Below are 12999 nucleotides of genomic sequence, written 5' to 3' on the forward strand. Positions count from 1 at the left end.
AAACAATCAAAGCAGTGAATACATAATCTCTTAAGAGTTTTTCACATGTAAACATTGTCAAAAGACATGCCAGTCATTTGAAGTACATTGCTCTTCAATACATAACATACATAGTTTACATACAGTATAACTTTCAATTAATAAATCACACCATTAACACAGTAAAATCCTCTGTTAATCTATCCATTTGTAACATAACTGCATCACAGTGACAACTCATCAACAACACTGAACTCTGCTTTAGAGATGGCAATTCTGTTGCCATGTAAAAAAAAATGTTTACACACTGAATGTTTACACACTGAATTACAAATTGTGAAATTAACACTGAGGATTTTACGTGTCAACAAAATTGATGTACTAATAAATAAATGTTCTTTTAATATAACTTTCTTTATGTATAAAAACAGAGTTTAGAAAGTGCTTTAAACTGCACATGAAAACTAAATGCCACAATTACTATCAATAAGCGATTGATTAAATAAAATAAATCAAGAATAAAAACAATAAATATCAATTCAAAATGCTTAAAAAAATAAAAGCTGAATAAATGGAATGGAATAAGACAGACCTGCAACAGGGCTTTGTCATTTGTGGGACAAGCTCGCCAAAAATAAAAGATATTCAAGCTAACAACGCCATATGTGATCATTTTCTTAAACATAACTTTAATTGCATTTTCATCCTTTGTTGTCACACCTCCACCAATCTGGGAACCCATTTAGTAAAAAGAAAAAAAAAACATATTTTACCCCCTTTGTGTTTTACCTCTTTGGGTACATGAACTTGGTTTGGTTCCTCCCCTTTCTTAGTCCACTTCCTCCCGGGCTGTTTATTCCTACTAACAACAACATCACATGTTTAGGGTAGAGTTGCTAATCTCATTAATCTCTCATTAGTTTTGAGAGATTACACCTCCACTAGTCTCTCTAGATGGGTTCCCAGATGCACCTCCAATGACTGCAACTTTCTCTTTTGTCTGGGAGTCTCAGAGATCCACTGCAATAGCTTCAATCTACCACACAGGGTCACTGTTCAGACTCTGGCCCGCCCTGTGGTCCCACTGGGATCTTCTCTATGGATTCCATGCTGGGGTTTCGGGATGGTGGCGAGAGATTAGGGGTTGACGGAGGACTGTCAATCCCAGAATGCATCAGGGGCAGGAGGATATCATCCATGTTGGGGAACACAAACACTTTCTGAAACAATAAATGAATGCCAGTGAGAGTCCTAGAATAGGATGAGGTTAACTTTTATATCATCAAAGTTATTGTTCTATCATCAAAGTTTATGGGTGTGTTTTAATCCCTTTCGCCTATTTTATCACCACGCTAACATTAAGTAATCACCTGGAACTCAGCCTGAAGTTTCTTCTCAATCCATTCAGTCACGTGACAGAGGGTCACCTCCCGTTCCCCTAGTTTGGGACAGACACGTAGATCCAGCTTCGGTGGGACGCAAAAACTGTACCTGTACACAACGTACATACAGTAACAGTACACATAGAACGCAAACAAATACAAATGTGTATACAGGCACTTTCAGACACGGTAGATCCATAACATTTAGAAATGCAACCATGTCACTTTCTACTGCTGTTTCAGATCTAATCTATATGTACAGTGTGTGCATTCTTTCTGGGTCACTACATACAAACTGTATCAGATTATATTCGGTTCATATTCTATATTAAAAAATGTTCCATAGTGCAGAGATTTCTAAGTCACTAATATAACAAGAACATAACCAGAACAGGACAGGACAGAACAGAATTGAAGAAAATAACAATACAATACAATACAATACAATACCATACAATAAAGACCTAAAATACATCCCATCATACCATATCCTGTCTGTAGGGGGAGGTGGGATGTTGATGGTCAGTGTCCCTGACAGTTCTCGAACCTCGACAGTAAGCAGTAGGGGCATGTTGGACATGTCTTCCATTTTCTTCTTAATGAACTCGTTCTCGGTCGCTTTCTGGAAGTACTTTGATTTTGCGATTTTGTCCACAAATCTCAAGATTTTCCTCCCAGTCCTGCCACCCGCTGCCCTGTGAGGAGAGGACAGGCTGTATGAGTGGATTTATTAGTGCAAGGCCAACAGTGAAACATAAATACACAGTAAAGTTGGTGTATATTTTTTAGATTGATTGTGATCGTATGCACAGCTAACCAGAATGATTTGCAATACTACATCATCAATATTGTAGAGATGAGAACTCTGTGACAAGCAGTATGCTACAGCATTGTACATAACCCCCTCCCACACTCATACACAAACATCCTTTTGATCACAACAATATTGAGCTTAAAACCTATTGGGAACAAAAGCCTTATCAGAAGCACTTTCTAGTTTGCGTTGTAGTAGGCACTAATATTGATAAGTCATGAAAGCAACACAAACTACTTTTACCCCTCAGCTCCAGGGGGAGCCCCTTTCTCTCCCATCGGTGACTGAGAGTCAGACAGAAAAACATCCTCCTCATCAGATGAACCGGCGCTGGAGGACTCCTCATCACTGTCAGCCAACACATTAAGGATGGACCTGCAACAGCAGACAGACACAGAGCAGAATGACAGATAGATGGATGGATTTATTTGTACAGAATAATGTTTATGATCATGTTTGTGTCTGATTTTGTCTTACTGCAACTACAACTCCCGACATGTTCCTTCAAGTTCAGTCAGACAACTCAAGGAGGATGTAATATATATATTTATTGAATATAAGATAATCAATGCAATATATTTATTATGGTTTGGCGATGTATTGGATCTGCTTTTTAGGTACGGGTCAAGCGCATCAGTCCCGACCATAGGGACTCCGAATCCCCCGTACCTAAAACAGTAGATCCAAAACGACAGGTGGTAGCTGGGGTGGAGGTGGGTGAGCACGCACTTGTATACAGCAGCGCACAGTATACAATAAAGCATTTAGCAAGTAAGCAAGCAGAATGAGCGCAAGTTGTATGACAGCAGCACGCTGATACAGCAGCAGTGGGCAAACAAGAAGGCAGAGGAATGCAAACCTCTGGTTCAAGTAGCCGGTATGAGAGATGGGGTGAGCTGTGATTGGCTGAGTGAATCATGTGGATGATGCTGTGGTGGCCCAATTAACGGCCGGCGCGCTGACTGAGGTTCCCTGACTGAACTTGCTCTGCGCATGTCTACGACAGGCGCAAATGCTAATTTATTTTATGTGCGAGACATAGGAGTATCACATTCGTCTTTTTTACAACTTTTAATCTAGCTCTTTTTTTAAACTAATTCTTACAAAGCGCTGTATTATGCAAAGTGACTACTTATAAACTGTAGGCTACATGACAAGTAGAAAACATGTACTGTTCCAGTCACTCAACAGCACAAAAAGACACTACACAAATGTAGGCAGTAAAGCCTACATTATGTAAAGGCCACAGTATGAATCAATAACAGACATTCAGACACCCCATGTTCTGGCTGTGGGCAGGAAGCCAACTAATAAAGGTAAAGTGCGGTACTTCTCAGATCAGACTAGATGGGTTTTTAATGAAACTCAAAATCCTGGAGATCACCTGAACACACAAAGTCATCCATTGTCACACACATTGTGTGTGTGTGTGTGTGTGTGTGTGTGTGTGTGTGTGTGTGTGTGTGTGTGTGTGTGTGTGTGTGTGTGTGTGCATGCATGTGCATTGTTGTGTGTGCGTGCATGCATGTGCATGCATCACTGTCAGTTTTTGCACTGCATGCACGTGTGCAACTAACCCCAGACTCCCAGAATCTGCCAGACAATCAGTGTCCTGGCCTCCCTCCTTGCCCAGTTTGGACAGGTTAAACTTGGTCTGCAGGGTCATCTGGAGGGCTCCTGTGTAAACCAACCCCACTTCCAACCACAGGCCTGCAGCAAAGAGAACACATGAGCACAGTTAGTTATAGGCAGTGGTGTCATACTCGTAGAACGCAGTACCATGCCGTGGTACCAGTAATTATTTGACGTGCACGTGCAGGGACGGAACGGTGCATGTGCATCAGTGCATGCACGCTAGAACACGTCCCCCTAGATTAAAGACGCACCTAATCAACATAATTTCATAGAACCACTGTCTGGTCTATCCTTCCTCTTCTGCCCAATTTATACCACATAATATCCTATTCAAAAAGATAATTAAATTAAGACCATAGCTGGTGGGTTAGCTTCATGCCTGAGGGCCAATCTGTGTATAGGTACTTACTACTTACTGAGTGGATTAAACAGCTTTGCAGTGATTATGAAGGCTCGGAACATTACAGTAAATTACAACAGATTATAATTCCCATGAGGTTGGGTTGACACATGTTGTGTAGCTGAGCAGGGGAACAGGCCAAAGCTGAAAATGGGATGATCTGTGGACAAAACCTGTGACATGGTAGCCTGGTTGTCTAATGCCCAATTTCTACAGTACTTAGTTGCACACCAGCGTTGCACACTGAAAATAGTAGATTTGCAAGCTCACAATGTGTCGCAGTGCAATGTGTTGTGAGCTTGTAGAGAAAATGCGCAAAATCATATTTGGGAACACTCCAAATCCATGGATTATTTTGCTTGATTGCCTGATTCTCTATCTCCCTCTGAAGTTATCTGTCTGTGTGTGTGTGTGTGTGTGTGTGTGTGTGTGTGTGTGTGTGTGTGTGTGTGTGTGTGTGTGTGCGTGTGTGTGTGTGTGTGTGTGTGTATATATATATATATATATATATATATATATATATATATATATATATATATATATATATATATATATATATAATTCTTGTTTTTTTTAGGGGCCGAATGACATTTGTGATGATTTGGTTGAGCACGGAATGTGATGTATGATGTATGATGATGATGTATAATGATAAGAGCGCCCCTCACTTCACACGGGTGTGATTTTTTTTACTGAATGGATTCCCACATTGAACATTAATTAACTACACAGATTTGCACTGACATCATGTCCATATTACGAATCCAGGCACTGACAACTTGAACTTTCGAAGAATAGCTGAGTAGGCACGGTGGAATATGAACAAAGTATTTTAATTAATGTCGTTGTCTGTCATATATATCTATGACGTCAGTACTGTGATATCAGACATCTCCATATTTGGGCAAAGTTTAATCCCAGATAATAAACAAAATAAACAGACAAACAGAATACTTAGAGGCCATGTCATGAGTACAGCACAGGTGTGTGTGTGTGTGTGTGTGTGTGTGTGTGTGTGTGTGTGTGTGTGTGTGTGTGTGTGTGCGTGCGTGCGTGCGTGCGTGCGTGCGTGCGTGCGTGCGTGCGTGCGTGCGTGCGTGCGTGCGTGCGTGCGTGCGTGTAAGCATCAGGCCATGCTTACCTCTATGGTTGACCTCTGGTCTGGAGGTGGCAGTGATCTGAGGCAGGGTGGAGCCCATGTCCAAATCATTCAGTGTCAACTCATTCATAAAATAAGGCAACTTTGAGACAGACAGGAAGAGAGAAGAAAGCATGTCAACGTACAACCTATCATAAATCATAATGACATTTAAACATTATTTTAATTGTAATTATGAATGGGTTCTCTGAGCATGTAAATTAATAACACTCCATACGTATGTTATTACTTTATAATTGTATTACTGCCCCACTGCTCACATTGTAACCACTAGTCCTGCATCAGCCCAGCCTCCATCTGGAGGCTCTAATTCTAGATCAGGGGTGTCAAACTAATTTTAGATCACAGGCCAGACTGAGCAAAATGCGAATCTATGCGGCCTGGCGCCGGTTGTGTGCACATGAACATGCACGTGCTGCGCATGCATGCACACAGACACACACGCATGTACACACAAAAGCATGTTTTGTCCCCGGCCAAACCTCCTCTTGTGTGGCCCAGTCTCTACAACAAAATGTTTTACTTTTAATTTAGTTTGAAGATTAGATAGCAAGCATACTCTCTGTGTCATACACTAGTGATGCAAGTGTCCTTTGTCTTTTTTTTGTTGAAAATGGGTTGCAGTATTTAGAATCTAATGGGTCAGTATTTTGTGAATTAAATGCTTAGGCTATCGTTGTAAATGTATAGTCTAAAGGTTTTATTCCTGCTTCTGGTCAGACTACATGAAATGTACACTGATATGTCTGATATTCATTTGATACAATCACAATTTAGTTAAGAAAGTATAACCACATCAACCCTGCCATCCCAATTTAAGGCAAATTGTAAAATGTTGTCAAGATTGTTCTTTTTAAATAAATAAATAAAAAGAATAGTGTGCAGCTATTCTCAATATTTGTCATACGAATAAGTATACAGTAGTGCATACAGTAAGTGGTTAAAGAAAATGCCCCAATTGTTTTTTACAAATTGAACCCCTATGCCCAACGTGTGCATTAGATTAGAATCCCTCTCACTCTGATTTTGCTCAGCTTCTTCTGTATCTTGTTGGAAACCATGTCAGACCAGTGTCTCTCACGCAGGAAGTCCCAGAAGATACGACCAATCAGAGCGTTGGCCCATTCTGTCTGGCCTTCCCCAAGGCGCTGTGTGAGATTGCAGGTGCACTGCAGGAAGGAAACAAATATTTTAAACCTGAGTCATGGCTAAGAAAAAATAAGAGACATAGGTGCAACCTAAACCCAATTAATATAGAGCTAGGTACAGGCAAGGTACAGATGACTGCATGTTGTTACCATGCAGTCACTTGGTCTTTTGGTCAGTCTGTCTGTTCAACTGAGAGCTTATCTCACCTTATCTTGAATTGCTATTTTATATCAACTATCATAACTATGGAAAGTTTTATAATAGAATGCACAAATGTAGCCTGAGATACTGTGTCTTTTCCCATTACCAGGATCAGTGGTCACTGTTTAGCACCTTATATGCATGGCATATGAATATAATTTAACATAACAGTATGATAGGCCCTACTGTAACTATTTGTATCATATATTCCTATTATAAGATGATGATGATGATGATGATGATGATGGAGACCACAACATTCAGAGGAAAGCTTACTCACATCTTATCCTTTTTAAAGGACCGCAATGGAAATATAACTCAAGCTTTTTTGTGTTTTATCGAATAATCAATCAATCCAGCAATCAATCAATCTTCATTGGCAATATGGTATATGCATCAATTATATCAAATTATTCCTTTACATCTATCATACTTGACTCATTCATTCTGGTACAGTACACTCAGTTAAACAAACATTGAGGAGTGTTGGTTTAGTTGTAGCTATTCATTATCATGTTGCCCCTGAAATAGTATAACTTCATGTTACATGTATATGCTTCATTTGATGTTAAATATGCTTCATTATCGCTCTAAATATGACTCACATGTCCATTAGCTGTAGGACTTGTCTGTGTGCCGTTCGCTACTGGGCTAGTGAGGGGGCTCGGTAGCTCTGTCAGGAGATGAGCCATGTACCCGGCGTAGTCCAGCAGAGAAAGGTCCCTTGAGATGCCAATGGAGGTCCGGTTAGTGGGGGATGTGGGGGTCAAGGGGGTCTCATCATCTGTGCTGACCACTCTGCTGGAGCTGTGGCTGCCCTGGGGGGTGAGCCGCCGTGAGGGACTCCCACTCTGAATAACTGATGTGTCACCTGGGAAAAAAGCTTAGTTAACCCTGGCGCCCTATTTTGTGTACTGGTATGACAAATCTTTCAAAACAACAACAATAACAACAATAATAATAAAATCATAACGAAATACATAGTTGAACTACAAGCTCACATCATTGCGATTTGTAGGACATCTTGCTATTTGTATGCAATGAGGATTAACATAGGATTCTCAATGTTCTCCATAGTCCATACAAGCTCAACTGACAAAAGTGTCAGTTAGATCTTTGTCGAGAAGGTAAAAGCATGTATATAAATAAATGATTTAAGTGCAATTGTATATTGACATATGTCCTGAAAATGCTGTAGGCTTTAAACCCCACTAAAGCCTAAAGCCAGCTAAAAAAATGTTTACATGCCTTTTTCAAAGCACTGTTTAAGAAGAAAATCTCATAACCACTTAAAACCCCTATGTGCTTTTTGTACAATACTGGGGAAAAAGCTTAGAGTATATATGAAGGGAAAAAGCCTATTTTCACCATTTATAATTTCTTCATCTTTTGTTGTTTGCCTATGACAAAATAGGCACAATAGGGTGAGATATTTCACCCATGCAATAACCTGGCCAATGCTACAAAAATACAGTAGGGACACCAGGCCAATGGTTATCAGACATCTGTGAGAGCTGAATCCTCTAAAATCATCTCACTGCTTTTCCCCCCATCATAGATAGATTACCTAGAAAGGAATTGACTCTGTCTGGAATGCAAAGAATTGGAGCATATAATCCATAATCCACACATAACAGAGCATTTGTGCAGATATGCCTTCATTGCCTTATCTTTCCTCTTCTCTATAATCACTAATGCATTAACATTACTCCTACCCGATCTGGACAGACTTCTACTGTGTGGCTCTTTTCCCCTCTCCTTCTCCATCTCCACACACATTGAGGCAAACTGGAAGCAATGGAACCACTCTTCCTTCTCTCTTCCTGTGCGACCAAAGAGGTAGAGAGTGGTGGGGAGGTCAGTGGCAGGTTTGGTTGTTGGCTGTCTTTGAGTTGCTAGTTCATCAGTCAGTTCTTCTCCATCTCTCCTCTCCTCTGTCCCTCTCTCCTTCTCTTCTTCCAGGGGTTTCTCTCCCTTTGCCAGCTGGATGCAGATTGGGTACTTTGGGTTCCACAGCCTCTTGCGGGCTAGCACAGAGGGCAACAGATACACCTAACAGAATAGAAATCATTGATATACCTATATAAATATCAGCAATATTGGAACATTGCATTCCTTTGTGTCATTCCAATGTCAGAATAAATACATGTTGCTCCCATGCTTCATAACACTTCAAGACTACAAATCATGATTACTAATCACAATCTGAATATTTTATCAAAATAATCTGTATTATCATTTTGCCCAGTCATTGTATCCTACTATAATCTCACATCAACCCTAATCTCAAAACTAAAAGAACACAAATGACACAGTTGATCACTCTGCACATCCCGACAACAGCAGCAATAAAACAGAAATAAAAACATAGATTACGGATGCGGGGTGGTAAGAGCCAAATTTAAATATGAGAGTTTAAGGTCTCTGGCTAAAATAGTGAGCATGCTACCAAGTACCATGTTAAATCAGCTGAGCCATTAGAATGCCTCTACCCTGGTGCTTGCTGGCACATTTAGTGCACAGACTAAATGCTCCATTGAGTTCCTGAGTTTGAATTAGCTGACTCCTTCTTCTCTCTGACCTCAGTTAGCTCTCTTCTCTCTACACTCTAATAAACAAAAATTGGGAGAAAAGAAAAACTCTACCCTGTTAATAGATGTCTTTATTATAGCAACAGAGGTGTTCATACTTTACTGTGCGCCAGCTCGAAGGAGCGGGACCTCACGAACGTAATTTCGGGGAACTTCTCATCGCATGTGGCCCTGCGGCTTATGTTAGAGCGTGGAGAGTCCAGGCGAAGACGGGAGCCTTCCATGGTGGCAAACACTGACTGAGTTAAAGATGGGTGGTAGGACTCTGCGTCATATTCACATATCTCATTCATCCAGCCCTGAACCAAAAGCAGTGACAAACAGTACATTAGGTTAGGGCTACTATAGGAAGTAGCCTACAATACATGCCTGCAGACTCAGAGAATTATCACACACAATGGCTTCTTCTCATAATTTATCCCATTCATGACTAGTATTATGCCTGATTTAACTTAACTGTGCATCAGGGTCACTCACCGAAAATAGCAGCTCTAGAAGCTCACAACGCATCATGCTACATGCGTTGTATAGTTCTGCTAGATTTTCTGTATAATTCAGGCAATTATTCAGAAATAATAATTCAGAAATTCTGTACTAAATCAAATTCCTACGATTCCGAAATAGCGATTGTAATACAGGACGTTAACATTAGATGGAGGTCTAGTACTAGGGTCATAGTATGATAGTAATATGATAACATTGTCAATTAATAAGGTCAGGGCTGTATGCTTGGTGGGAGGTGGGGGCAGGGCTTTTATGGAACAACAGTGCCTGAAGCCACCTGACCTTTTCCCTTATTATTTTTCCTTTGTGAGAAAGAGACCAGAAATATGAGCCAATAACATCCTGCTGCAGAAGACTGAGAAATGTTGTGCTGTAATGAAAACAAACAAGAAAAGATCAAAGTAATGGCCATATTCTGTGTTCTCCGTCATTGTAAAAAATCCCAGCAGAAAACTCCCTCCACACAGTCTGACATTGCAACTTTCACATTAAAGCCAAATCGCTAATTGCCACAACACCGTTTGGCAAACACAGCTTGATGCCACAGTCTACTTTATCACCTTCCACACTGTACTGTCTGTACATCCTTTGGGTTCTAACTCAGTTAATTACCTCTGGAACTGACATTGGCTTGACAGGAGGAAGCTGTCCTCTCTTCTATACCCTGCAGTAAAGCTCAGCTAGGAATGTGAGGATAATTACTACCAAGACTGCAGAGATTTTTTAATTATTATCTAGAAGACAGTAATTGCATGTCAGGGCACCACATGTGGTCACATGCAACATTAGGATATATTTGGGGTGTGAGAAATCACCCGCAGGAAACACTACTGTCTATGTCTGTTGTTCTAATTGTTGGCAACTTGCCACGTCTCTGCTAGAACACATCAAATATCAGACAGGTCATCAAAAAATATGAATTAAAAAAATTCCAAAAAGGTAGCACATCCAAAAATGTAATAAATGGCGGATAAAGTAATCATATTTCCATTTCTTTATGCAGCCTTCATCAGATTCTCTGATGAAGGCTGCATAGCCGAAACGCGTAAGCATTCCTTTTTGGTGTGTGCCAATAAAGAAATGGAAATGTGAGTACCATTTATTTAATTTTTGGATGTGCTACCTTTTTGGATTTGGGTTTGGCACTCCACTGAAAACCATTGCTGATGCGCAACCTCTCAATCAGACAGGTCATATTGTATAATTTATTAAAACACATAACATTATTTAATTAGTTGTAAACAATATCGGTAAGAAAGAAAAGCAGGTTTGCTTCCTCTGGATGCTGCCATTGGTTTAGGTGGTGGGTGCTCAGCTATAATAAATACAACTTAAATCAAATACCTCCAATAGTGGAAAGTAAACCACCTAAAACGTTTACAAATATTACCTATGTTTTTATTATAGCAAACATAGAGGGAGACGAAACAATAATGGGAGTTGTAATATGAGCAATAAGGAAATAAGCTTTTTTTTAACCAAAGCAACCTGTGGTGAGAATGGGTTGCGTATGTGATGAGCTTTAGGGGAGTATATTTTCCACCTCACTGAGTCAGCTGTAATACCTTCAGGACTTGCTCCGTGCTGATGGCGGTACTGCCAGCCGCCATACCCAGGGCCTTTGCTGGTCTGCGTGCTCTGGTGCAGGACCTTGAGGAGCCCAGCCGAATAAGTAACAGTCCAAACATGAAACCCATTGCCAAACCCACAGCGAGGCCAGAAAGGTAGGGACTGAGAGGCAGGGTGAAGTAGCCATAAGACAGGGCCGCCACAAAAAAAAGGCTCATCCGTGGTAGAGGAGGAGGAGGAGGAGAAGGAGGGTGATGGAGAGAGTTCCTCCTGACCACAGGTTCTGAAGGTAGCAAAGTACAAGGAATAGGCAATCTCTGCCGCTGCCTACAAGTCTCAAAGGCTAACACTTGCATCACGTCGTCATCCGTGCATATTTCCAGCCCTTCTTCCCTGCTGGTTATTAGCCCGTTGCAGTGCACAGGGCAGGGTCTATGGTTGATATTCCTTGGATGTCTGATATATGGCCAGTCAAACTCTGGCGGAGAATCAGCATCAGTCCCCTTCACGCTCCCCACAGGAGACTCTGAAACCCCTGCATCAAGGCTACCCTCCTGTCCTAGATCTCTGACCTGGTTTGAAACCTGGGTACGACACTGCTGCTTGGGACTGCCCACACTCTCCTCTCTCATGATCTTGTTGAACATACTGCTCAGAGGCTCCTGCACAGCTGAGAGCTTCCTCTTAGTGTCCTCCAGTTCCAATTTGAAGAACCCCCCCTTGGGGCTCTCTCCACTGGGGGAGAGCGAGCTGGGAGAGGCAGGCGCAGTACGGGAGTCCCCATTGCCACGGGATTTGGGCTGGGTCAGCTGCTTCCACAGGTGGAGGTTGAGGCGGGAGTCAGACTTTGACTGGGACACCTCAGGTTCTGAGCGTGAGAGCTCGGTGGAGATCGACTTCACAAGGCTGAGCAGCGGCCTGGGTCGGAGGGTAGAACCCTGTTTGAATTCCAGCTCTGTGGACAAAGACTTGACTAAATTGGAAAGAGATTGGGGCCTCTTGGTAGGCGAAGGTGGGCCAGGGGAGAGGAAACCGGAGCCCGTCATGGTGGCGGTGCCAGTGAAATTCCCCAGAGAGTCAGGGGAGGGGGCTACATGGAGCACCGGGGAGTGCAGTTCTCTGTCATTCTCCTTTGAGGTATGTCTCTCCTTGGAGAGAGAGATAGATGGGCAGTTCTTGTCACGTTCCAGAGAGAAGAGGAGTTCATAGTCATCCGGGCTGCCCCACTGTCCTTCCGTACCTGTCAGCTGGATCACAATGTCCCGAGGGAGATGACCTTTGGTCCCATGGGCCGTGGCACCACCCGCTGGAACATCAGGAGGAGAAGAGTGCGAGGATACTCCTCGATCATCTGTCCCTCCTCTTCCTTCATTTTTTATGCTCTCTGCCATTGGTTATCTTGACATTGCAGTCCCCAGGCACCTAAGAGTCGATGAAAGAGTAAGAAACGGGACACTGTCAGCAGCATTATTAAGCCTTGGAGGAGGATATGCATTTAGAACTAGGAGTGAAAGAGAGGCATAGAGTGGGGACAGAGTTGAATAGGGATAAAGAGAAAACATAGTTTGAAAGGAGAATCTTTTCCTAAGTATAGCCTGCGTCATTTCCTGTGGCAA

General features: G+C 41.9%; 1 protein-coding gene across 1 annotated transcript; it reads right to left on the bottom strand.

Moving 5' to 3' along the window:
- Positions 1-1028: 1028 nt before the first annotated feature.
- tex2l (testis expressed 2, like) lies at positions 1029-12774 on the bottom strand (the record flags this gene model as incomplete). Its single annotated transcript, XM_080790038.1, has 11 exons — positions 1029-1199; positions 1350-1470; positions 1847-2056; positions 2419-2550; positions 3753-3885; positions 5352-5451; positions 6389-6538; positions 7325-7578; positions 8435-8771; positions 9409-9609; positions 11380-12774. The coding sequence occupies 11 exons, from the start codon at positions 12772-12774 to the stop codon at positions 1029-1031; spliced, it is 3204 nt and encodes a 1067-aa protein (XP_080646164.1).
- Positions 12775-12999: the final 225 nt, after the last annotated feature.

This window comes from Protomyctophum bolini, assembly GCF_963924005.1.
Source record: "Protomyctophum bolini genome assembly, chromosome: 18".
In the NCBI taxonomy this organism is placed as follows: Eukaryota; Metazoa; Chordata; class Actinopteri; order Myctophiformes; family Myctophidae; genus Protomyctophum; species Protomyctophum bolini.